The following is a 23,620-nucleotide window of genomic DNA, read 5'->3' as shown; positions in this document are numbered from 1 at the left end:
AATGATAATTCACAAGAGGGCAGAATACAGGTATCAGGTTACATACAACAGATTTTTAACAAAACTATTTATCATGTTGAAAAGATAGAGGTCTCAGAAAGTCATGTATCAAATATGATACAAATGGTTATATAGCTCTAGACATTGTTAATGTGGTAAATAAGTATTCTAGCTGGAAACGGCTGATTTTTCATGGAATATCTACATAGGGGTACAGAGGAACATTTCCAGCAACCATCACTCCTGTGTTCTAATGCTACATTGTGTTAGCTAACGGTGTTGAAAGGCTAACTGATTATGTTAGCACTGCTAGCATTTTTCTCGCACATGAATACAAGTGTGAGTTTTCATGGAGTGAGTGACCCCAAACTTTTAAACAGTCGTGTACATGAAGCTTTGTTTCATCCTGTTGAAGGACACGGCTCTCCACGGGACTCCTGATGAGTGTGGCTAAATGTAAACGCTGCCGTCGATCGTAGAACCACAGGATAATAGCGGGACAATCGGACGACAGTGACCGACAAAAAGAGAGCGAGAGAGAGGCGTGAGAAAGACAGAGAGACAGAGAAAGCGGAGAGTTGCTGTGGGTCTTTCCCAAGCCTGCAGCAGTCCAATTAAGCCAAATTTCTCCCACTTGCACATCTGACTCACAGACGCACACACACTTACAACCGCTGCAGCTGTGCAGTCAGTTGGAGGGGTTAAATCTTGTCAGCACGATGAAAGCAGGCCAGAGCTGTGTGCCTGTAAATCCCACCGTGCACATACGTCCACATTTGTGCACTTTTGTGTCACTATGTATGTATACTCGCCAGATCTGAGTGTGTGTTTGTGCAGCTCCGTGTACATGAATGCGTGTGTGTGTGTTGTGTGAAGGATACACGCAGTGGGCATCCCGGAGCACGCAGATGTGTGAGTGTGTAGGACTAAGCCCTGGCGAAGCCCACTGCGAGGGGTCACGACCTTTACAGAATCAGTGCCTCTGCATGTCAGAACTAATGGAAGGGCCCCACCAGCTGCACAGAGAGGAGAAGGAGGAGGGAGATGAAGGGAGCCGAGTGGGAGGAAAAAGAGCCAGAGGTAAGAAAAAAGATGAAAAGTGAATAAACACTGAGGTGGGTGGGAGGGAGAGAAGGGGGGGGGAGACAAGGGATGGATGGGAAGATTTGGGGAGCGATGGTGGGAGGAGAAATGAGGGAGAGGGAGGGAGACGGAGGATGGAAATATTGGGGAAGGAAATTTCTGCAGGAGGGAGAACTTCTACTTTAGGGGAGAGAAAAGTTGGTAGAGGAAAAGAAGAATATCGGACAAATGGATATAAAGAGGAAAAGAAGAGAAATGAGAGGAGATGCAAGGTAAGCTTGGAAAATAGAAGTAAAGGTGACATGGGGAAATGTTTCGGTAAAGAGGGAGGAGTGATGGTGTGATGGAGGAGCAGAGGGGGAGACATGGGTGTGGCTTCGGCGATGAATACAGATCTTTTCAGCTCTGACTTCCCTCTCTGGGGTCGTTCCATCTCACCTTGAACCTTCAATTCTCCCCATTTTATCGCAGATCTTTTATAATATGAGCATAATATCAATGCAGAGCTTTATTTGCATTAAATCAGCGACCAAATGAAGAAAAAGATGAATTTTTTATTCTACATTTAGGGAAATACGGGACTGTATTGATAAGACGTCTTTACTGTACGGACTGATGAACTGCTTCTAAAAATGTCTAAGCTTATGAAATTCTGTATTTTCACAAAATAGTTCTACAACTTATGCAGATATAAAATAAAATATAGGAAAATTATCTCATTTGGATTAAAACATCTCATGCATCATTGTATATGCACAAGTTATTGCACCAATAATATGAAAGAAACACGTAAAAAATGTTCAAATTGATTTTTTCTTCTTTTATGAAGAATATTGTTATTTTTTACTTGAATGATTTGCTCTTTGGAGCTTTTACTGATCAGTTGAAGAACTAGAGTGCTTTTATAAGCACATAAATCCTGGCTCTGAAAAGGTTTTGCAGTGTTTCAGTTATGTTTAAATGTGTTGTGCATTTAAGTAGCCATCATTATCATATTCTAAATATGAAAGAATGAGGTTTAAATTGGGACGCTTGTGTTAAAAATGAGTGTTAATTTAATGTTTTAACTTATGAATTTGCTCAACAACCCATTAAATAAAGCTCCAAGTCTTCATCTTTGCTCCTGATAAATCTGAGTAAATGATCTTTAACAAAGAAACAAAGATGTCATTTCTAGTTATTGTTGTCAAATGATGATCAACACTCAAGAGGAAAATAAGCAGCTTAAGATTAAGTGACCAGACATGCATAATTTAACAGCAATATTCTGTAAAACAATTAACTTTATGCAAATCCGTGTTGTTCACCACCTTCAAAAGTAATTCCCACCCAGACAGCAGCTGCTGGCGGAGTGAGAGTGAGCTGACTGTGTGGTCAGTGTTGGGCTGCAGACGGTGCCACTCTGTGCCCACTCTGCCCAGACACCCCGCTTCCTCTCCTGATATGACCCGGAGACGGTGATCCGCCGTCTGTGCCACTTTGTGCCGGGGTTCAGCAGACGGCATCGCCTCTGACATCATCACTGCGAGACGGTGATGCAGCAGCTGCAGGGCGAAAGCCAAAGACGGAGGACTGACGACGCGTCTGGGAAGTTGTGGGGCGAACACTGACAGGCGTGTTGTTTTTCTACACACTTCAGAGTTCAGTCTGACATTTGAAAGTAAAGTCAGAATCAGAATCCACAAAACAGCAGAATCCACTCACTGTTTTTTCCTCAATCGAACAAGGCACAGTGAATAAAATATGATTGGGGAAGCAAAGACATAATGCTGGATTGTGCAGTGCTCTACAAACATGCAAACATGTTCTTTATGTGGGATAAAAGTGCACATAAGTGGGTTTTTAGGAGATCTGCAGCTCAGGATGAAGAGCAACAGGTGGTGAATGACAGAGTTAGAGCGACACCTACAGAGCTGAGAGCAGAAAAACCACAAGAGGCACCGGAGACACACAAAAGGCCTGTTGGGGCAGATACTGGTTAGATACTGCAGATACTAGTTACCACTGGAGGAAATCACAGCAATGATGGATCTGACATGTTTAGAATATTTTTTGTACACAAATTCTATATTAAACAAATCTTAGTATTTATAGTAATTAATCTAATTTCCAGTGCTTGTTCCAAGAGAGGTTTTAATGACATATAAATACAGTGTAAGAGTTTTAAAAGTACTTCTAATAAGACAGTGGTTTAAACTCTTTAAAAAATGCTTGCTCATTCAATTTTAATTCGTGTTTTTTTCTATTTAATGTCCATGAATCAATTTTAAATCATTTCCAATAAGACTGGGCATTATTAGAATTGTTAATTATCATGTTTGTTAATGATGCTTGTATTTCAATAAAGATACCAAAAGATGCGTGCGATCAGGATTTTCTGCAAAAGTCCTTTGTTTTTTTGTTTTCTCTGTGATGAATTTTGCATGAAAGAAATTAATTTTAGCTAAAAAAAATATATTTTACTCATCCCTCAAGGGGCAATTCAAACACAACACACACGGTCAAGCACAGAAAAATGATCTAAACATACCAAATAGGACTAAAAATTGAGGTTGTGCTTGTATTCTTATACAATAAACAGACCAACAATATCAATGGGCATTAAATAGAACCTGAAGACTCCTATAAATCTATATAAAAGTTGATTTTAAGTCTTTAAAGGTGTCGGGTTGATCAGTAGCAACAGTAGCCGGACCACAGTTGTGCGTATTTTCTCTCTGTTTGGTCTTTCAGAGTGTGAATTCGCCTGTGTTTGTGTGCAGTGTTTGCAGAGACTAATCACTGGAGAATATTGTCATTTACTCGCTCTAATAGAGTCGGTCATCATCCTCAGGTCTAAACTAATGCACATACAAATCCCCCGCAGGGAGCTGACTCACAGGCTGCTATTCTCAGCGACAACACAGTCGGAGCCAAGTGGACTCATTCATTTACACCTGCAGCCCCGACTATTTATGAGCAACTGGCACAACAGTGTAGTAGTGAGTTATAAAATACAGTAGCATAAACCGATGACTATATCAAGTGGCGAACGCAGCCCACGTATTAAATATCCCATTAAGTGCTTATAAAAATCCCTCCTGGCTCCTAGCAGATGGTTAGAGGAGAGTCTGGGGTCACAGGAAATGATATCCTTCAGAAAAAAGTGACCGTGTTTGGACAAAACGTAATGGCTCAGATGGAGTGTGAGAGTGTGAGAGAGGAAAAGCAGCGTCTCACATTAGAGTGGGTGCAGCCAGTGGCGGCCCTGTTTGTTTGTCTTGCCGGCGTACAGTGGAGTCACCAGGAGGCCAGCAGTGTCTGCGAGGCTCTCCTGTCACAACGCATCCCATCTCCCTCCTCCAAACACACCCCGTCTTTCCCGCCTCTCGCCTCCCCTCATGCAGGTTTCAGCATCCTTCCCCCTCTTTTTCTGAATTCCCAGATATCTCATCTGTCACCATTTTGCTCTACAAAAAAAAAGACCCTCCTCGGAACATTTGTCTCCTAAAATCCTTCATTCCTCGCCTCATCTGCTCTCCCACCGAAGGCCTCGACTTATGCAAAGGTCGCGACCCCGCTGGCCTCTTGTTGACCCCGGCTTGACTTTTTGCAGGTTAGCTTCTTGTCAGCTTCAGCTGTGGTGCTGCTAAAAGCCTGGATAATCCAATCACACAGTCATTAGTGCTGAGTAGGCCAGAGCAGGAGCAGGTGAGTGTGTGCGTGTTTGTGTGTGTCACCCTCTCTCTCTCTCTCGTAATCTTTCTCTTTTGCTCAGATGTTGCTAATTTCCCGTACAAACACAAACACTGTATAAGTAGTAATTCAATAATCACAGCCTTCCCCTGTTTGTCATGTGCTCAGAAATACATCAGATCAGTGGTGTCAAAGCCCGGCGAGCTGTCACCTCTGTCCGATCCAGATGCTGCGGAGGTGTCACATCCTAAACCGGCCCTTTCAGCTTCATTAAGCCGCTGCTGTTGAACAGAGTTTTGCACCAACCTCAGCAGTGGGTGCAGATGAGGGAGGGGTTGCCAGGTTTGAGATTGTCTGGATGGCAGGCATGTGAGGCGTCCGAGCCAATCACGGTCGAGATGTTAAGAAGGCGATGAGCGACCAAACACTTCCAATGAGCCAGGGTTTTTTTCTCCTTAGAGGAAACCCGTCATGCTCTGTGGCTCTTTGAATGAAAATAAATCATAAGATAGCTGTAAAGAGCAATTAAAATGTCATTGTTTCAAGCCACATCTTTATTTTGGGCTCAGAGACACAGTGGAAAAGTAAATCAATACAAAAACAAATTTATTCTGAAATGCCAATTTAGGCCACATGTCTTAAGGGGCAGGTTTACTGCGTGCATATTCTGAGTAACAATATAATGTATGATTAAATAAATATATTTAGAGGGTAATTAGGTCAAAACATACTACAAATGTTTTTTTTTTAATTATCAAGCTAAACATATTTTCCCAGAAGTCATTCTGATCACTTGTTACTTTTGTATCAGATTTGTTTTAATTTGAAATGTTTCTCTTCCTTAAAGTAGCTAACTAAAACATAGACAAATTGTTTCAGATTTGTGTCAAGCTGATTGATTGTTGCCAAAGGATTATAACTTTAGTATCACTGATGTATTATCACTTTGTATTCCAGACCAAGGTTTTTACATTTGTATTCACTTTTTAAAAAAAGTATCAGACTGTCAAAATATCAACTTTAACAAACCTCAAAGCCACCTCTTTTCATTTCCTGACTTGTATTTAAAGCTGAGAAAAGTTATTATAAAGTAAGAAAAGACATTAAAGTGAAAACTTGTCTTTTCTAGTGGTGAGGAGGGGAATTAAAGAGGGGCTTCTTACCTTCATAACTGTGACCTGCAGCAGCACAACACGTGGATCACTCTTAAAAACAGCGCTGTTTTTTTCTATCAGCAGCGTGTCTATTAACATGAAAATGTGTTACATAGTCTGACGAAGCGCAACAGGAAATAAGTCGATTATGTCTACTTTATTGAAAGTATACCACAATCGCAAAAAAAATATGTACAAGGATCAGGTATTTTTTTTCAGCCGTTTATCTTCATATTAGCATGTAACGAGCACTGTGCGTAAGTCAGGATGGCCGAGCGGTCTAAGGCGCTGCGTTCAGGTCGCAGTCTCCCCTGGAGGCGTGGGTTCGAATCCCACTTCTGACAGAAACATTTTTAACACATTCGTCCTGTCAATATTTGAATCTACAACATTGTGTTAACTGTTTTCACAGCAATGTACTCTGTTAGTGTCTCGCCGCGATGTTCTGATTCAAGGACGCTCTCAGATCCCTGATTGTCCCTGAAAGCAGCGCAACTGCTGCAGCTTCAAACTTTCCAGCCCAGTCATGTCTTGGACAAACTGAGGCACAAAGCACATCTGATTATAGCTACATCCGATTTCATGATGGCTGTGGCTTGTAATCCCAGTTAAATAAAGATATACAGTGTAGAACTAAGTGAAAGATGATAATCCATAACGTGAATGATCCTACAAGTAGTAAAACACTTAAAATAAACATTCAGTCTGGGCTACAGCCAGAATTTTTCATTTTTCTGAAACTGAAGAGTAGAATCCAGGCAATATAGTTGTTTGTAAGGACATGTTAATGCATCTTTAATTCTGCAAATATTACTATATTTCATTATTTGTTATCATTCAATCAAAATTAAACAGCAATAAATATTCATATATTTCTACAGCTGCATGTACATAGAGACTTGTATTGAACTGCTGCCAGTGGGGTCGCTCTACATTGGAGGATGCAAACGTTCACTAGGATGCCATAAATTCCAGACATGACATCGGTGGCTCTGCTAACAACATCTGACACGTTCCATATTTGCTTTTCTCCAACATGAATAATGTCAGATACTGTTAAATAAGATAAAGCTCGCATCAGCTTCAAAATTAAAGGGTTATTTTAAAGCAATTGGATCATTACAGAGCAATTAGCACAAAAAAATGTCAGGACTTTGTATCTTAAACTGTCTCGCACATTTTTCAAATGAAAGAAATCAGCTGCCGTTTCTTCAATGAAACAAAAACGGTGTAATAAAGGCCAACTGCTCACCGAGAGCCAAAGCCAACGTGGTCTTAGTAATTCAAAACTAAATACTGCTGGTTTTCTAATCTGTCTCTATTTAATCAGAATTTGAAGGCCCAGTTTTAATGAGGACCAAGTTTTTTGACAATGTCGCGCACTGCAAGAAACACCAGACAACGGCTAATGTTAAGTGACAATTTCACCTTTATTAAGATGGTGAAGGATCATTAGTAAAGGTCAGGGTGACAGGCTGGAGGAGGTTTGGGTGCTCAGGTGGGGACTGTAAAGAGAGCAGCACACACACACACACACACACACACACACACACACTGAGAAAAGACTCATTAAATCACAAGGACGTCACTGCCATGAATCACAGCAGCTTTCTGTCCTTCAGCTGTAAAGGACATTCGCTCAAGGTGATTTAAAGGCCCAACATTTCAATGAGGCCTTTTGATCGTCTCTGATTGCCTATTCTCACCGCAAATTATGAAAAATCTTTATTGTCAGTGTTTGTGTTCAAAATAATGAGCCAGTATTGTATGTGTTGGAATTTAAAGGAGGAATAGTCTTTGAATTTAAGAGATCAATAGAACTTAAAGCACCCATTGAATGCTCTGTAATGTCTATAAAAACTATAGTAATCTATTTAAAATTGTTTCTTTGACAAAAACACGAGGATTAATAGTCTGAATAGCATGAATGATAATAATAAAAGCTATTAAGATGCCCCATGCTCTGACCCTAAGTTTTCTGATAGGACATAAAGACGCTGTTGTTTAAGTTCCTCACAATGTGACAAATATAAGTTTTAGTCAGAATTCTCTACTTTGGGTAAAGTTCACTGCATTGTTTTCTAAGATAGCTCCTTATAGCCACACATCATTATCAGATATTTACATTCCTTGTTCTGTCATTGACAGGATTTAAAGACAAGAGATAATGCGGTCCTGCTTTAAAACAGCAAAAAAGTTTGCAGAGCACAAGTCTTACTGATTAGCATTTTACCACAAACATTGTTTTCTTGACATGTTCGGAGGGTTTTTGTTGGCCAAACCACTGGTTTGCTGTACCACAGAGTAACAGGGAGGACAAATCAGTCCTGTACAGATGTAACTTCTCTTAACCAAGGCTGCATTCTTTCTCTTAGATGCTGTCTTCTAATGCACTTTCATGATCTTGATGTCTACTTTAAGGTTTTATTTCCGTAGATTTTAATGCATGTCTACCTTTACATAATTTTTCTGAATGTATTTCTTTGTCATTGTAAAGCAGCTTGTATGAATTGTGCTATACAATAAGCTTGCCTTACATTGAACCTGCTCCAAATGACATGTAGCTTCATCGCCATGGACGTTCCCCCTTTCAGAAGTTTAGGATCACCGAAATGTCTTTATTTTTGAATGAAAAGCATTTTTGTTCAATGAAAATAACATTAAATTACTCAGAAATACAGTCTAAACTGTGGTAAATGACTGTTCCAGCTGGAATTTTTAGTGGAATATCTCCATAGGGGTACAGAGGAACATTTCCAGCAACCATCACTCCTGTGTTCTAATGCTACATTGTGTTAGCTAATGGTGTTGAAAGGCTCACTGATGATTAGAAAACCCTTGTGCAGTTATGTTAGCACATGAAAAAAGGTGTGACTTTTCATGGAAAACATGAAATTGTCTGGGTGACCCCAAACTTCTACATGATAATGCCAATGCTCAAGTGTTAAATGGGCATTAATCTGCAGCTGAAATACCCCAAAATGCAACCCAGTAACATTTAGTACATGTGTGGCTCTTAAGACCAACTAATCTACATGGGAGTGAGAGCTTTGGTGGTTTTGGTGTTCTCAGAAAAGCACAGAATCACACGAAACCTGATCCTTTAAGATTCTGATCTCCGTCTGACCGTGAAGCGTCAAAGCCCAACCACCTGGAACCCCGATCAAGTCAAATCAAGCGCTGAGAATTAAACGCATGTCTGACCGGAGCCTCGGTGTGCTCCTGGAAATCGACTCCTGGAAGGCAGGTGAATGAATAAAACAGGAGCGGGCGATCAGAAATTTGAAGTTTCTGAATTATTCATAGTGGAAGAACGTGTGGCATCACCGCTGTCGTCATCCCCTGAATTATCACCCAGAAATGTGCTTCCTGTGGCAGGTGTCTGATGATTCAGGGGTCATGAACTCTGAGCACAGATGCTAATAGAAGAGTGAAAGCAGCTTTGCCTTTGCCCCAGCTGCTTGAGTGACATTGATCTTGCAGTAGAGAGACAGTGTCGCCCCTTAGAGACTTCATGCATGGAGGGAAGCTACATTTTCCTCTTTTCCCTGCATGAGAAAGGGGGAAAAGTCCACACAGCTTCTGTTTTCTCATCTTTACCGTCATTACTTACCCACAAATATCATTTTAGCAACCAAAACCCAATTAAGAACTGCCTCATGCAAGGGAAAAAGTTCCTCATTTTTGAATCCTTGCAGTGGGGGAGGGTTTAAGCAGAAATTCCCACTTGCTTCTTTCACAATAAGCCAACTGCTGTTCAGAGAGAAAGCAGGTTTTTGTTTGTGCAGGAATGTGCAGCTTTATTTAGTTTTCTAAGGAGCCAGGAACCTGAAAACGGTGCAGGATGTGGGCACAGGACGAGGGCAGTGCAGCTGAAGGTAAGCCTTGATAACGTGGATGTAAAATGAGAGACTTTCAATAAGATTTCTCAGCGTAGACACAAGTTGTTTTACTTATTGTGGGGAATCATCTTCATGAAGCCTAAAATATTTCAATTTTGCGCAAATGTTCAGCGTGCAAGTTTTGCGGTTAATTCAAATACAGGGCGTTCTTTCATTTGATTATTTCTGCTCACTCTGATTTCTGACACTTAAATTCCAAACAGTTTTTGCATAAAAGCTGGATTGAATCAGCGCTACAGTCAAATATGCTAATTTGTTTTCCTGATGCCAGTTAGATGGAACTACTCAGATCCACGTGTGCAGGTTTGGAGGATTTTTGATTGAGGGACACATTCAACAGGGCTCAGCGGTTTCCTCTTATAGTTAATTTTGTAGCACCTAACATCTAAATTCCTGTATTCTGGTGAATTTTTTATGCACCAGATTGAACCTTTCCTGCATTAATGTATGGTGGAATGGTTTTCCTTAGCCACCAGGTAATGGAGTGTAATGCAGTGAGGATTTAAGGCATTCTGTGTTTCTTTCAAATATTTAATCTCCAAAAAATCCTCTGGTTCTTTCATGTTTCTATTAAGTTTTTTCTTGGATATCTACACCATGTAGATGAAGCTACAATCAGCTGAGCATTGCATAGAAACTTATTTTACATACAACAGGTTAAGGTGCTGATTTTGTTCATTTTTTTCCTGTTTGGTTGCTTTTGCACAAAACTGTAAATAGTTGTAACCATGCAGCACGTCCTGTACCTGTAAAACTCACAACAACAAAAGTTAAAGATAATACATTTGGCTTTACATGGGATTACATACTGCTCAACACTATTTCTTGGCAGAAAGTGAGAATGGTGTCAATATTCTCATCTAACTCCCAGCAGGGCGGCAATTAATTTCTGATTTCATAAAGTGAAGTAGCAGCTGGAAGCTGGAGTGATTCAGCAGCAACAGAAAGTGAAACATTCTTCTGCGGTTTCACTTCATGTATTTCTCTGGCTGAGGAACTTCACAAGGCCTCCGTCAGGTTCCTCTTCCTGTCACGCTGAGGGGATGTGAGGATCTTGGGTTGTCTCGGCTGAAGCTGAACGTGGTGTCTGTTTTCAGATGCCTCAAACCATTTCACCATCTGCACTGTAAAAGCTTGGACACACCTTCTAATTCAGCGGTTTTTGGTAAATTATTTTCTGTAGTGTGGAATAACACCGAAGACATCAAAACCATAAAAGATACATGTGGAATTATGCTGTAAACAAAAAAGTGTAAATCTTCGGTATTAATCTACAATGCAGAAAATAACACAAATAAATAAAAAGCATTGAATGAGAAGGTGTGTCCAAACTTTTGACTGGTAGTGCATATTTTTATGGTAAAATTCTAGCAGCTGCGATGTACAGAACGCTGCTGTAAAACATTTTCTTCATTTATGGTAAAGAAATGTGTTGATAATGTTGATTTTGCGGTTAAAAATGTGCTTCATTCCATATTTTACTATAAAAAATGAAGGTTTTAACCTTAAAAAAAACTTTTGTTTTACATGAAAATATCTATAAAATAAAGTTTGTGTGACCTATTATAGATATTGCAGCATTTTTTAATTATCAGCACAACAGTTATAGTGTATTTAACATTTAATATGTGTATTTTTAGCAGTGAATATTATATAATGATGCAAAAATTGCAGTTCTAGCTGTCATAAATATTAAAGCATATTTGCATTATTAACACGAAAGTACATCAATTTTTACATGAAATAAATGCAAAAGTAACAATTTGCTTGTTATAATATTACAGCATATTTCCATTTTCAGTACGTACATTTAACTGTGAAAAACTGTTTTCTTTCTGGGAACGTTTTTTTTTTTAATTACATGATTTTATACATATTACTTCATTTTTCCATTAAATAACTGCGCATAGTAGAGAAATAATCTAAAAGAAATACAGTTTTCTCCTGATCAACTTATTTAGTTTTATATAAACGGTTTGATGTTGTTTTTTTCACAGTAAAATTTACCAGCATCTTTTTACAGTGTGGCTGTTCAAGGTAAAAATGACGTTCTTCTCCCCACAGACTCTGACGGAGACAGCAGTCTGTACTCTGAAGATGAAGGAGACATTCAGGTATACCAGCTACTGACACCGTTTTAGGACAATCAGCATGAATTGTGCTCGAGAAAGTCAGAATTTTTGACTCCCTTTGGTTGAGAAATCTAGCATATTTTATTAAGGTTCTATTATTGTGAAGATAAAAGAGAAAGATGAAATAAAATCACAGAATCAAATTGCTCCAAAAAAAAAAGTGCAAGGGCACAAGCTTGATTACATTAACAAGGACAGAAGTAATTTTGGTGCCTCGGCTGTCTGATAATAGAATAAAATGTAAATCACAATGAGCAGCATCAATTTATTGCTCCATGATTGAGCTCTTTCTTCTGTTTTGTTTGTGCTTTTCATTTTATTGGCATTTGATTGTTAGTGCGAGATTCTGGAGAAGCAGAGGGACGAAGCCAATCAGAAACTGTCTGAACTGGAGGAAGGTGAGAATTCATGTTTGTTTCACACTGAAAGGCTTTAAAATGTGTTGATCTGAGTAATGAAAGTGTCTCCTCTCCTTTTGCCTAAATTGCTATGAAAGGACCACGACTGAAAACTCTTTTCATTATCAGTTTCCAGTCAGCTCCTGAGAGAGATGAACGTCCTGGAGATCCAGTTCCAGATTGAACGCTCCTGCAGGGAGACGGCAGAAGCTCTGGCTCTGAAAGTATGTATGCTGTTCCTTTCCTTTCCTTTCCTTTCCTTTCCTTTCCTTTCCTTTCCTTTCCTTTCCTTTCCTTTCCTTTCCTTTCCTTTCCTTTCCTTTCCTTTCCTTTCCTTTCCTCCAGCATCCTCGACCTCCTCACTCCACCTTGTCTCCTCTGTTGCCTAGGTGACCAAAGAGAACAAAACCCTGAAGAGGAGGAGCCAGATGCTGATGCCGCTGATCCCCGAGCTGCCTGAAAACCTGCTCGCCGTGACCTCTGACCCGGAGACTGACCCCTCCGTGAACGGTGACGTGGTCGATGCTGGCGAGGACATCAGTGAGGAGACGCTGCTGCTTGACAATCAAGCCAAGATCACAGGTTAGATGATATGAATTCAAAACTGAAATTATGTAGGTGCAAGAGTGCACATGTGCAACAATAATAACCTTAAAAATAAGAGCCACTTGAGCTTCTCATGACCAAAAATAATCACCATGATATATTAAATAGCATTTCAGTCAATTAGAAGAGCTGGTAAATATAATTAATTCACGTGTTTCATATTTGTTTACTGTGGTTATGATGCAAACCTTATAAAAATGAAAACATTATCAATGCATGAAAGGTGAAATCATCTAATTATCTTCAAATCATTTTAGATTTCCAGACACACAGTCAGCATGTGTTTGATCATTAAATCCAGAATTCTCAGCTAGTACAGAATCTGGTGCTCTATAATAAAGTCATGACACCTATGAGGCTAAAATGACTCACTACCTATAGGGAGGCCAATAATGAGATTTGATGCAGTGTATTCAGTAGGTCTCCACCACAGGAGAACCGGCAGGAGATCAATTCTAATTTCAGGAGAATAAATTTTATTTTAATGACGTGTGGCTTTCTTTGTCCGTCTGTGCGTCAGAGCTGCAGGCGTCAGTGGACGGTCTGCTGGCTGAGAAGCTGCAACTGGAGCAACAAGTGGAGGATCTGAACAGAGAGCTGCTGCAGCTTAGAGAGCAGGTACGAGTGTGTGTGTGTCTGTGTATGTGTGTGTGCGTGTGTGTGAGGCCTCATTACCTGTTTCTTCTCTCAGCTGGCTCTGGAGGTTGAGGAGAAAGAGGCCCTTTTGAAGAAAATGAGCAAACAGGGTCGGGCCATGAATAAGATCAAACGAGGTGAGTCCTCATTATGAGACGCACACGAGACAAGTGATGACTGTCATTGTTGGCTAAGGCATTGAATTTTAGCGATTAACCGATTCTTTACAGTTGTGAAAAAAACAAAATGTCATTTATAAATTCCTACGCCCCCAAAATGTCTTTGTATTTAACCCTTAGATGCCCAAGTGGGGCGTTTTCTTGCAATACGTTTGCAATGAAGAGTTTTTATTATTTCATATTCCTCACAAGACATGTTTTGATATCATCCAATTTACATTTTGAAATTACCTTTTATATTTTTAACCCTCGTGTTGTCCGGAGGGTCAAAATCGACCATTTTAAAATTTAAAAATGTGGAAAAAATATATTTTCACAGTAAAACTTCTGATGTCCACCTTTTCAACATTTTTGGGAAATCTTTGAACATTTTTTGGTTAAAAATGTTTCTTTCAGAAAATTCACACTGCTCTTTAAGAAATTATTAAAAGTTTCACTGATATATATCACTTTACATATTTTTAGCATTTTTTTTGGAAGATTTTTACCCATTTTTTGAAAATATTTACAAGAATTCTCTTGCCAAATTTGGGGAATTTTTTTAAATAAAATTTTTAAGGTAAATTTTTAAAGAATTATAGGAATTTTCTACTGGAAGGTTTTTGCAAATTTTCAGAAATTTGGGGATTTTTTTTTTTTGCTTATTTTTTTTTTCAGACAAGGAAACAATATTTTTTGGTGCCCATAAATGAGGACAACAGGAGGGTTAAAGAAACTGTAATATTTGTATCACTACCCAAAGCTCTGTATCACTGATAATACCATGCAAGAGGTGATGCACAAATTTGAAGCAACAGCTGGAGGAAAACAGTGAAAAATGTCTGCAAAATGGGTGCTGACATTCTTCTATTGCTGTTCTGTGTAATATTCTTCTTTTTCAATCATCAAAATATGTTTCTCAAATGAAAAATAAGCAAATTTCAAACATGCAAACAATAATACAAGTTATTATTCCAAAACAAAGCGACAAAAATGACCTAAAAACAGATTAATTCTTATGTGGGTCATTTTTGACTCACTTACGGAAGAGTGTAGCGTCCAATCAGTCATGCATCTAAGGGTGAAACGATCATTTCACCCATAATGTAAACAAACAAAAAGACACACATTTTTTCTTGTTATAAGATTTGTTTTCACTCTATATGACAAGATGTGAAGGTTTCTGTTATATTCTACCTAAATGACTTCATTTTCTGCAGATTTTAGAATCTATTAAGGGATTTGAATTGTACTTCTTAAACCAAGTCATCATCAATCTTTGTGAATGTTTTGTCTATAATACGTAGGCTTTTTTGTTTGTTTGTGTGTGCTCAGTCTCCCAGCTTGTCACAGAGGAGTTCACAGAGATGTCTCAGAAGCTGGAGCTGGAGCAGGGCCTCCGGCAACACGCCGAAGTCTTCGCTCACCAGGTGTGAGCATGCAGTGTGTGTTCAAGTGTGTGTGTGTGTGTCTTCAGCATGGCACAGAACATTTTGTCATACATTCACACCTATAGACACTGAGGGTGACAGGTCGTGCCACGGGAAGGGAGAAGGAGTGTTGGCGCTGACCTTCGGGCGGCCGGGGCGAACAGACGGACACTTGGACGAGGGGGAGGGATTAAACACACACACACACACACACACACGGACATAAAGACACACACTTCCGCTTGTCAGAGAGCAGCTGATGTGGCGGGACAGCAGAAGGGGTCTCCATTCTCCCTTTTCACACCCATGACACTCTGCTCAAATCTGGACTCTCTCTATGAGGCGTTCACACACACGAGACAAAAGCTCACACACACTTGTACACAAGCGGGGGGAAAAAAAAAACATCAATTCACTTAAAATCCACATACCCAAACACACACACCCACACACACGCACACAGACAGTGTTTGCTATCCCAGCTGCTCCTATAATGAAGGGCTTTTCTTTTCAAAAAACATGCCTCTGTTCCCTTCCCTTCCCATTTAGCCCCTCCTCTCCCCATAATTAGCGGTCATCACCGCTGCTGAAGGAGAATAGCAGTCTTTAAGCGCAACCTGTCTTTGCCTGACACCTTTATGTTTCGCTGAGCATATAGCAATTGTCGCCTTTGTGCGCGGTGTCCTCCATTTACCGGACAGGCGCACAATGGGCCGCCTCGCAGGGGTCCTTACCTGTGAAAGGGACCCCCAACTCTTCACACAATTAAGCCCCTTTACTCTCAATTCACGGTAAAAGACCCCCCTGTGCTGAATGCCTCTTGTATGCACTACTATTTGTTTTCATGTGTTTTGAAAACAACAACCATTCACACCTCTTCTCTGTGATGCATGGTGGTATAATGACGCAGGGCCTCAAACAGGAAACAATTTGGGCCGGTTTTTTGTGTGTGTGTGTCTGTCTGTGTGTCTTTGTCCCTTTGTGTCGCTGTGTGTGCTTGTTTGTACGTATGAAATAATTGTGCTAATTGCTGTTTGAAAATGGCTCTGCGCTGAAGGGAGAGCACAGATTTGGAACGGTGTAATTTGCAGAGCGGGGCCTGGTGCTGCATGTGCCGACACGGAGCTCCCCGAGCACGCTGCTTCCGTTTGTCTTTGTAGTAGCAAACGCAGAATTGAAAACCGCTTTTTGGTCGCTCTTCCTGTTTTCCGATCTGCTCTCAGATAGTCCACCCAAATTTGCCAGCGAGATGGTTTACACTGGAAAAAATGCCCATCTCAAAACAAGAAGAAACAAACTTATTTCATGGAACTTTTACCTTGAAATGAGTGAAAGAAATCCACCAATAGAACAAGTGAAAATGGCTTGGTAAGATTCCTTGAAATAAGATCTGATATTTAGTATATTGAGATCTTAAAATTAGCTGGGAAAACTCATTTTATGCTATATTTGACCAGGATTGTCAAGCTTAGGGGTCTTAAAATACGCCCGACATGCTTTAAAAAAAATTGCAATTTTCACTCAAATATAGATTTTTGCTTTCATGTAACCTCCAAATTTGAGATGTATGAGACTTATTTTCAGTTTTCTTGTAAAATACAACTCAAAACAAGATAATTTCAAGATATTTAAGATGCACTGTCTTAAAGCAAGTCCTTCCATCTTGCTGAAATGTCACTTGTTAAGTGAATTTATCTTAAATCAAGTGGTATGAGACATTTTGACTAAAACTAAGACAAATAGACTTGGTAAGGTTTTGAGTTTTTGCAGTGTATGAATCCAACATGAGGTCATCTGCGTTGTTGGTAGGAGTTAAAGGATATTAGTGTCAATTATACAAATATTCCACATGATTTAGGGGGATTTTGTTTTCAATTTGTCTTTTTCTGGCAATAAAATGGAATTCTTTTATAAATTATTTTCTCAGGAGCAGAAGAAAGGCTTTGAACAGCGTGCATGGGGATTAAAAATTACAGATAACTGAGCGATTAGATGAATAAATACAGAATTTCACATTAAATTCTTCTGGAAACTCCTGGTGGCGCTGTGTTAAAAATGCATGAAACAGTAGATTTTGTTGCCCCTGTTAGACCATTTCATTTCTTTACTAATTAGATTTGATTTGTTTTCTAATCCAATCTGATCGACATTTTACCAATATATTGTATTGATATTCAACATCTCAGAAAAGCACATGCAGAGGAACAAAAGGTTTGTTTAGAGTGTTTGATGACTGAGGAGCTTGACACACCAATTATTAACCACGACTGGTGCATTTATTTGTCACACTATAGAAGAAAGGATCAGATTTTCCCAATGAGTCGAGGCAAAGCCTGACAATTTTCTTTCATAATGTACGAACAATGACGCTTTGTCTCGCAGCAGAATCATCCTGTTTGCATTGTCACTCCTTCTCAGCGAAGCCGACGAGTAACAAGGCTTCCGAGTCATTGTTCAGTCCAGTTTGAAAACATTTTCTCCGCATCGTGACAACCTCCTGGTGGGAGAAAATCAACAACCAGCCGTTCACGTCTCGCACAATGATTCTTTCTCTCATTGTGTTTCGCTGTCGTTGACGTCTGTCGCTTTTCATTTCCTTGGAAGCAAATGATCAGGTAGATGTGTTGGAGATGTCAGAGGTTGACGCTGGATTTGGGCTGTCTCCATCAGATGCTGGTGGAGCAGGAGGCGAGCCAAAGACAGAGGCTGATGGAGACGCAGAGCTCCAAGCTGCAGCAGGCCATGGAGCAAATCTCCCAAATCAGCCAAGCCCTAAGTGATGTCCAGCTCTACTACCAGGACCAGGTGTGTAATCAGGTGTGTGGTCATGACAGCAGAGAAAAATGGATGCTGCGACTATTAACCACAGCTCTGTTTGTCAGATAAAACAGAGCCAGCACGTTGTGGAGGAGAGCAGCGTCCGATGTGAGCTGCAGAACCGGCTGGAGAAGAGCGAGGAGGAGAGAAAAGCTTTGGAAACTCAGCTCTCTGAGGCGAACAGCTCCGTCACACAGCTCCAGGAAGAAGGTAGCAGCTAATATTAGTCATCAAACACAGAATATCAGCAGGGAATGGGTCAAAAGAAACATGGTGAATGGTGAAGTCACACAAGAGATGTTGCCTCCAAAAACTCCTTATAAAACATCCTACAGTTCTACAGTTTCATTTACGCTTCTATCCAAAGAGTAGCTGCTTACTCCCAGTAGTATGAGCTGTATTTGGAAGCATGTTTTAGGTGGTAGCTGGACCTCGTTTATCCTATTTAAGCTGCATCTCACTGCACAGGTTTGGATGTTGTACAGCAGGGGTGTCAAATATGCAGCCCGCAGGCCAAAAGTGGTCCTCCAAAGGGTTCAATCACTTTAATAATTACAGAGAAGACATTCACTCTAAAATTGTAAATTTAGAATAATTTCAAGACCTTGGCAAGTTGTTTTGATCACAAAGTAAATACCATATTGCTCATTGTTGTTTTGCCTTTTTTGCCGTGTCTTTGTCAAATTTTGTCTTGCTTTTGTTGTTTTTTTGGTCTTGTTTTTTGCCTGACTTTTGTTGTTTGTCTCATGTTTTTGTCGTTTTGTTTCTCGTTTTTGTCGTTTTCTGTTTCGTTTTTGTCTCACTTGTGTTTTTGTCTTATTCTTTGTCATTTTCTGTTTCGCTTTATGCTTTGTTTTTTGTCTCGTTTTTTGTCGTTTGTCCATTTTTTTGCTGCTTTGTGTCTCATTGTTGTAATAGTTTTTCTTGTTTGTGTTGTTTTTTTGTCTTGTTTTTGTCTGTGTTTTGTCGTTTTGTTTCTCGTTTTGTAGTTTCGTCTTCCCTTTTTGTCTCGCTTGTTGTTTTTGTCTTATTCTTTGTCATTTTCTGTTTCGCTTTATGCTTTGTTTTTTGTCTCGTTTTTTGTCGTTTGTCCATTTTTTGCTGCTTTGTGTCTCATTGTTGTAATAGTTTTTCTTGTTTGTGTTGTTTTTTGTCTTGTTTTTGTCTGTGTTTTGTTTCTCGTTTTTGTAGTTTCGTCTTCCCTTTTTGTCTCGCTTGTTGTTTTTGTCTTATTCTTTGTCATTTTCTGTTTCGCTTTATGCTTTGTTTTTTGTCTCGTTTTTTGTCGTTTGTCCATTTTTTTGCTGCTTTGTGTCTCATTGTTGTAATAGTTTTTCTTGTTTGTGTTGTTTTTTTGTCTTGTTTTTGTCTGTGTTTTGTCGTTTTGTTTCTCGTTTTTGTAGTTTCGTCTTCCCTTTTTGTCTCGCTTGTTGTTTTTGTCTTATTCTTTGTCATTTTCTGTTTCGCTTTATGCTTTGTTTTTGTCTCGTTTTTTGTCGTTTGTCCATTTTTTTGCTGCTTTGTGTCTCATTGTTGTAATAGTTTTTCTTGTTTGTGTTGTTTTTTTGTCTTGTTTTTGTCTGTGTTTTGTCGTTTGTTTCTCGTTTTTGTAGTTTCGTCTTCCCTTTTTGTCTCGCTTGTTGTTTTTGTCCTGTTTTTGGTCATTTTGTGTTGTTCGCTTTATTCGCCGTTTTTGTCGTTTGCTGTCTTTTTTTGTCTCGCTTGTGTCGTTTGTCCATTTTTTGTCGCTTTGTGTCTCATTTTTGTAATATTTTGTGTCATTTTTGTTTTCTTTTGTGTACTTTTTGTCTTTCTTGTCATTTTGATCATAAAGTTGCGCTAAAACAAAGACAAAAATGTGGTGGTGTTGTTATTTGTAGGTTACTATGCTCTGATTTTACTGATCCAGCTCACTTGAGATCAAATTGGGCTGAACATAGAGTCATGATTGAAAACATCCTCACTGAAGCCTACAGATATTGTCACAGACTCTAGTTTCTGTAGGTTATTCTTCAGCTTCATCTTGACATTGTCTATTTAGGAAATGTTTTCTGACACATTCTTGGACTGTGCTGTCTGCAAAAACCTTCTCTTGGGTAAAACACAGATCTTTCCAGGCATCCTTCTACATTTGATATGGACACACCTGGACAAACTCTGTCTCTCTCTGCCTTTGTAGTGAAACAGTTACATGAAAAACTGAGCCGAGAGGATAAAAGCGATGTTGAGAAATCCATTCCTGCTTCACCTCCTCCTCCTCCTCCTCCTCCTCCTCCTCCTCCTCCTCCTCCTCCTCCTCCACCACCATCCACCACCACTGACACCAAGTATGTTTAAATCCAGAAATGATCAGTCAAAGAATGTGGAGATACATTTTAATGAATGGTTTAAATGCTGTTTCATGTATTTTTGTTCCCACCTTGACTGGAAAAAAGCATGAATGTGCCTTTCTAAGATGGCTATGTTCCTGCTGGTGTGGTTACTATCTGGTCCACTGATTGTGAGCATTTAACCCTGACCTGTTCCTCTCTCTAGTTTACTTGATTTGCTGAAGAGCAGGAGGAAAGATGGAGCCAGTAGAGATGTTCAGAACAGTGAGTCTTATCTCTCTTTGCTATATCTGCATCACACACATCATTTTTACTCTGAACTTTTTTTTAAAACTGAGAGATTTATCTTTCCTATCGGCTTAGTTCATATTTCTCCAACATTTTTCCTGGTTTCCTGGGAAACTGTTTTGCTTTTGAGGTGTTTTTCCTATAAAATCGCATGTTAGACTTCATTTACAGACGTACATTTGATGCAGCCAACCCTGCACATGTTGTCAACTTGTGCAAAATATACAACAGTCAATTGAAGATCTCACCATGAATTATCAATTTTTCCTTTTTAAGAGCCAGCAACTGCAGTGGACATGAAGGCAAAAGCGGTGAATGAGATGATGGAGAGAATCAGGACAGGCATCGTCCTGAGGCCCTACAAGAAAATACAGGTCAGAAAACTAAACCGTGAAATCACCTTTTAGAAATGTAGATGATCTTATCTAAAAGAGCTGATATTAAAGTAAAATCCAAAGATGGAAATATTGAACTTTGTCATTTCTTGGGTCACAGGAGGACGACAGCTCATGGAAGGTCAGCTGTTCTTTTTATTCGTTTTTGTTTCCATATTAAAAAAAAACCTCTCTTCCAATAAGAGATTTCTATCAAATTCCAAATCTTCTCACAGGACCAAAGAAATGAAAACAGAAAATCCGCCATCGTGGAGTTGAAAGGAATGCTGGTAAATTCAAATTTCACTCATGCAGTGTTTAAACATTAAACCCTTTATGAAGCCTTGTATCTGATCCATCTTTAACCGGTAAACTCGCCAGGACAACATGAAACGTCAGCACCTCCGCAGAGTCCCATCCAGGAGGGGAGTCAGTCGAAATGTGGGGGAGGCAGAGCTGCTGCAGGTACTTCAGAGGAGGAGGAGAGCGATGGGGGAGAACCGGGATTCAATGCTGGGTACGCTGACCAGTCTAACTCCATGTTTCTTTTCTTTAACATGCTTCCATTATTGTTGCTATTTATGCATTGTCTAGTCTCTTGTGTGCAGAAATATACTGTAGCACAACTCATGTAGCTAATAGCATGTCTCAAAAGGGACGTTTTATTGCGTTTAAACTACAAAATAAGCTTATTAAAATGTGGTTTATCATCTTTTATAACTGTGCTCAGCGCTAAATGAGAAATAGCTGCATTTTTGGAAACTAAGATCCCAATAATTTCCCTTTATAGTGTGTTTCTGTAACAATGACACGTTTTTTAATACAAAAAACCCTGAATTTATTCAAATAAGAAAGTTTTGTGGTTTTTAAATGACTGGCAGATATCATATGCCCAGAAAATGACATGCTTTTATTTTGCTTTTCATTTTTTTGAGTTACTACATGCGTTTACTATTTATTTGCATTGATATTTATTCGAGAAAAATGAAGGTACAAGAGTGTAAATCAGATCACTTCCAGGCCCAAACATGCAATGTTCTGTGCACAAAGTGTCCTTTTGCTCTTGCCAGCTGACCTACTACAGGCATAATCACAACAAAAGGCACAGTTCTAACTCTGTTCAGCTGTTTCAGCCTGTCCTGTAGTTCTCATTTTTGGGTTCGTGTCTGAACTGAGTATGTGGTGATGTCTGGACAGATCCCCAGCCCGGTTCTCAGTGTGTCCCAGCAGCAGGAGACGCTCCCTGGGCAGGTGAGAGCGGCCGAGCCCCTGTGCTCCGGAGGCTGAAACAGAACAGGGAGAAGAGAGACTCTCGCATCAGAGCATCAGCGCTGATCATCACTCAAGAAACGTGAAATGCAGTTTTCTAAATAAAATAGCTGAATTATTAAAATGCAGTTTTATATGATGATGAACCAAAGCTAAGTTTGTTGACCAAACTGTGCCTGTATAGATGTTTTTACACTCAGTTTTACCTTGACTTGAAAGGAATCCTCTCCATCTCTGCATATTTAGTGCTTTAATATATAAATGCATTGCCTCAGTGTTCTTTCTTTTAGTAGGAAACCACTGGTTGATCTTGGGGTCTGTACTGAAAAGTTCAAATAAAGACTGGAGCTGTAATCATCTCACTCACAGAAAACAGTTCTTGATGTTTGTTTTATCCTCCTAAGAGCACCAGATGGGAGGGGTATGCTGCAAAGAGGTATCAAATCTCACATTCATGGCTGGAGAAAAACAAAGAAGAGCATTTTTTCAAATGCCATTTAACCCTCGTCTGCAAAAAGCCAGTACTTATTGCGTGTCAAAGGAAATGGAGCTCTTTCAGCCGTATTTAATGGCAACATCATTCTTTTTGGGAGCCTCGGTTTCAGCTGATCTAAGTGCAAGTTACAGGATTTTTTTTATGCGACAAAAAATAGTTGAAAAAGAGCCCGGGCCATTAAAAAAACACTCCTATGAATACCTTTGCGCACTTCTCTCCCAAGGTGTCTGTCTCTTAAAGCTCGATCCAGCAGAAGAATGGGAGCCGCCATTTATTTAGGCACATTAAAGCTGTCGCACCCAGAGCCCCGAGGTGGTGTCGAGATAAGAGCCTCGGGTGATCTGTGGCCTCCATCCTGAAAGTTCTCTCAATGCAGCAGGTCGCCTTTTGTTTTCTCACCTCCACACTGATACTGTATGTGTGCACGCATGCATGAATGAATACATGCACCTTCACACCTCTCCATCTACCTACCTGCCTTTGTTAAAAGCGTTTGAAAAGAGGATGAAATAACTCTCACCTTTGACTCTGACACCATTTTAGTGTCTTCACGCTGTTTCACATTATATATTTACTTTATTTAGCTCTTTACTTGAAGGTCTGCCTTTTCACTTTCAAGCATGCATTTTTTATTGTTTTCTTCCTCAATCTTAAGGTGTCAGCTTCTGAGATATGTGTGCTGCACCCTCCTTGTTTATGAACCCATGCACACAAAAGCAGCACATACTGAAAATGATGCTTAGTGTTACACATTCTGGTAGTATTATGGCTTTATTAATGACTTTCACAAATACAAGATCATAGCAGTGTCAGTTTACTTCTCTTAACATATTTTCCTTGACCTCCAGACAACTGCATATTGACAGACCACG

General features: G+C 39.7%; 1 protein-coding gene and 1 non-coding gene across 3 annotated transcripts; both read left to right on the top strand.

Annotated features, from left to right (window-relative positions):
• Positions 1 to 1,218: 1,218 nt before the first annotated feature.
• shtn2 (shootin 2) lies at positions 1,219 to 22,614 on the top strand. Of its 2 annotated transcripts, none has more exons than XM_051944088.1 (17): positions 1,219 to 1,355; positions 11,879 to 11,928; positions 12,284 to 12,344; positions 12,474 to 12,568; positions 12,734 to 12,926; positions 13,471 to 13,568; positions 13,642 to 13,723; positions 15,080 to 15,174; positions 17,845 to 17,979; positions 18,057 to 18,201; positions 20,171 to 20,318; positions 20,527 to 20,585; positions 20,886 to 20,983; positions 21,105 to 21,125; positions 21,220 to 21,273; positions 21,365 to 21,500; positions 22,181 to 22,614. In XM_051944088.1, the coding sequence occupies exons 1-17, from the start codon at positions 1,349 to 1,351 to the stop codon at positions 22,336 to 22,338; spliced, it is 1,635 nt and encodes a 544-aa protein (XP_051800048.1). In that variant the 5' UTR covers positions 1,219 to 1,348; the 3' UTR covers positions 22,339 to 22,614. The 2 variants fall into 2 exon arrangements, with proteins under 2 accessions (XP_051800048.1, XP_051800047.1); XM_051944087.1 differs by lacking the exon at positions 1,219 to 1,355 and adding an exon at positions 9,265 to 9,790.
• Positions 6,174 to 6,256, top strand: trnal-cag (transfer RNA leucine (anticodon CAG)). Its single transcript has one exon. It is a non-coding gene; the product is annotated as a tRNA-Leu (tRNA).
• Positions 22,615 to 23,620: the final 1,006 nt, after the last annotated feature.

Source organism: Acanthochromis polyacanthus, chromosome 23 (assembly GCF_021347895.1).
Source record: "Acanthochromis polyacanthus isolate Apoly-LR-REF ecotype Palm Island chromosome 23, KAUST_Apoly_ChrSc, whole genome shotgun sequence".
Taxonomy (NCBI): domain Eukaryota; kingdom Metazoa; phylum Chordata; class Actinopteri; family Pomacentridae; genus Acanthochromis; species Acanthochromis polyacanthus.
Note: the sequence above shows the minus strand (reverse complement) of the source record. Positions and strands in the feature narration are given on the sequence as shown.

Bases quoted from the DNA above. Each gene is read 5' to 3' on its own strand.
- shtn2 (XM_051944087.1), top strand. From the start codon at position 9,757: ATGTGGGCACAGGACGAGGGCAGTGCAGCTGAAG. The intron at 11,929-12,283 runs GTATACCAGCTA...TTTGATTGTTAG, and splicing joins AAGATGAAGGAGACATTCAG to TGCGAGATTCTGGAGAAGCA. The intron at 13,724-15,079 runs GTGAGTCCTCAT...GTGTGTGCTCAG, and splicing joins CATGAATAAGATCAAACGAG to TCTCCCAGCTTGTCACAGAG.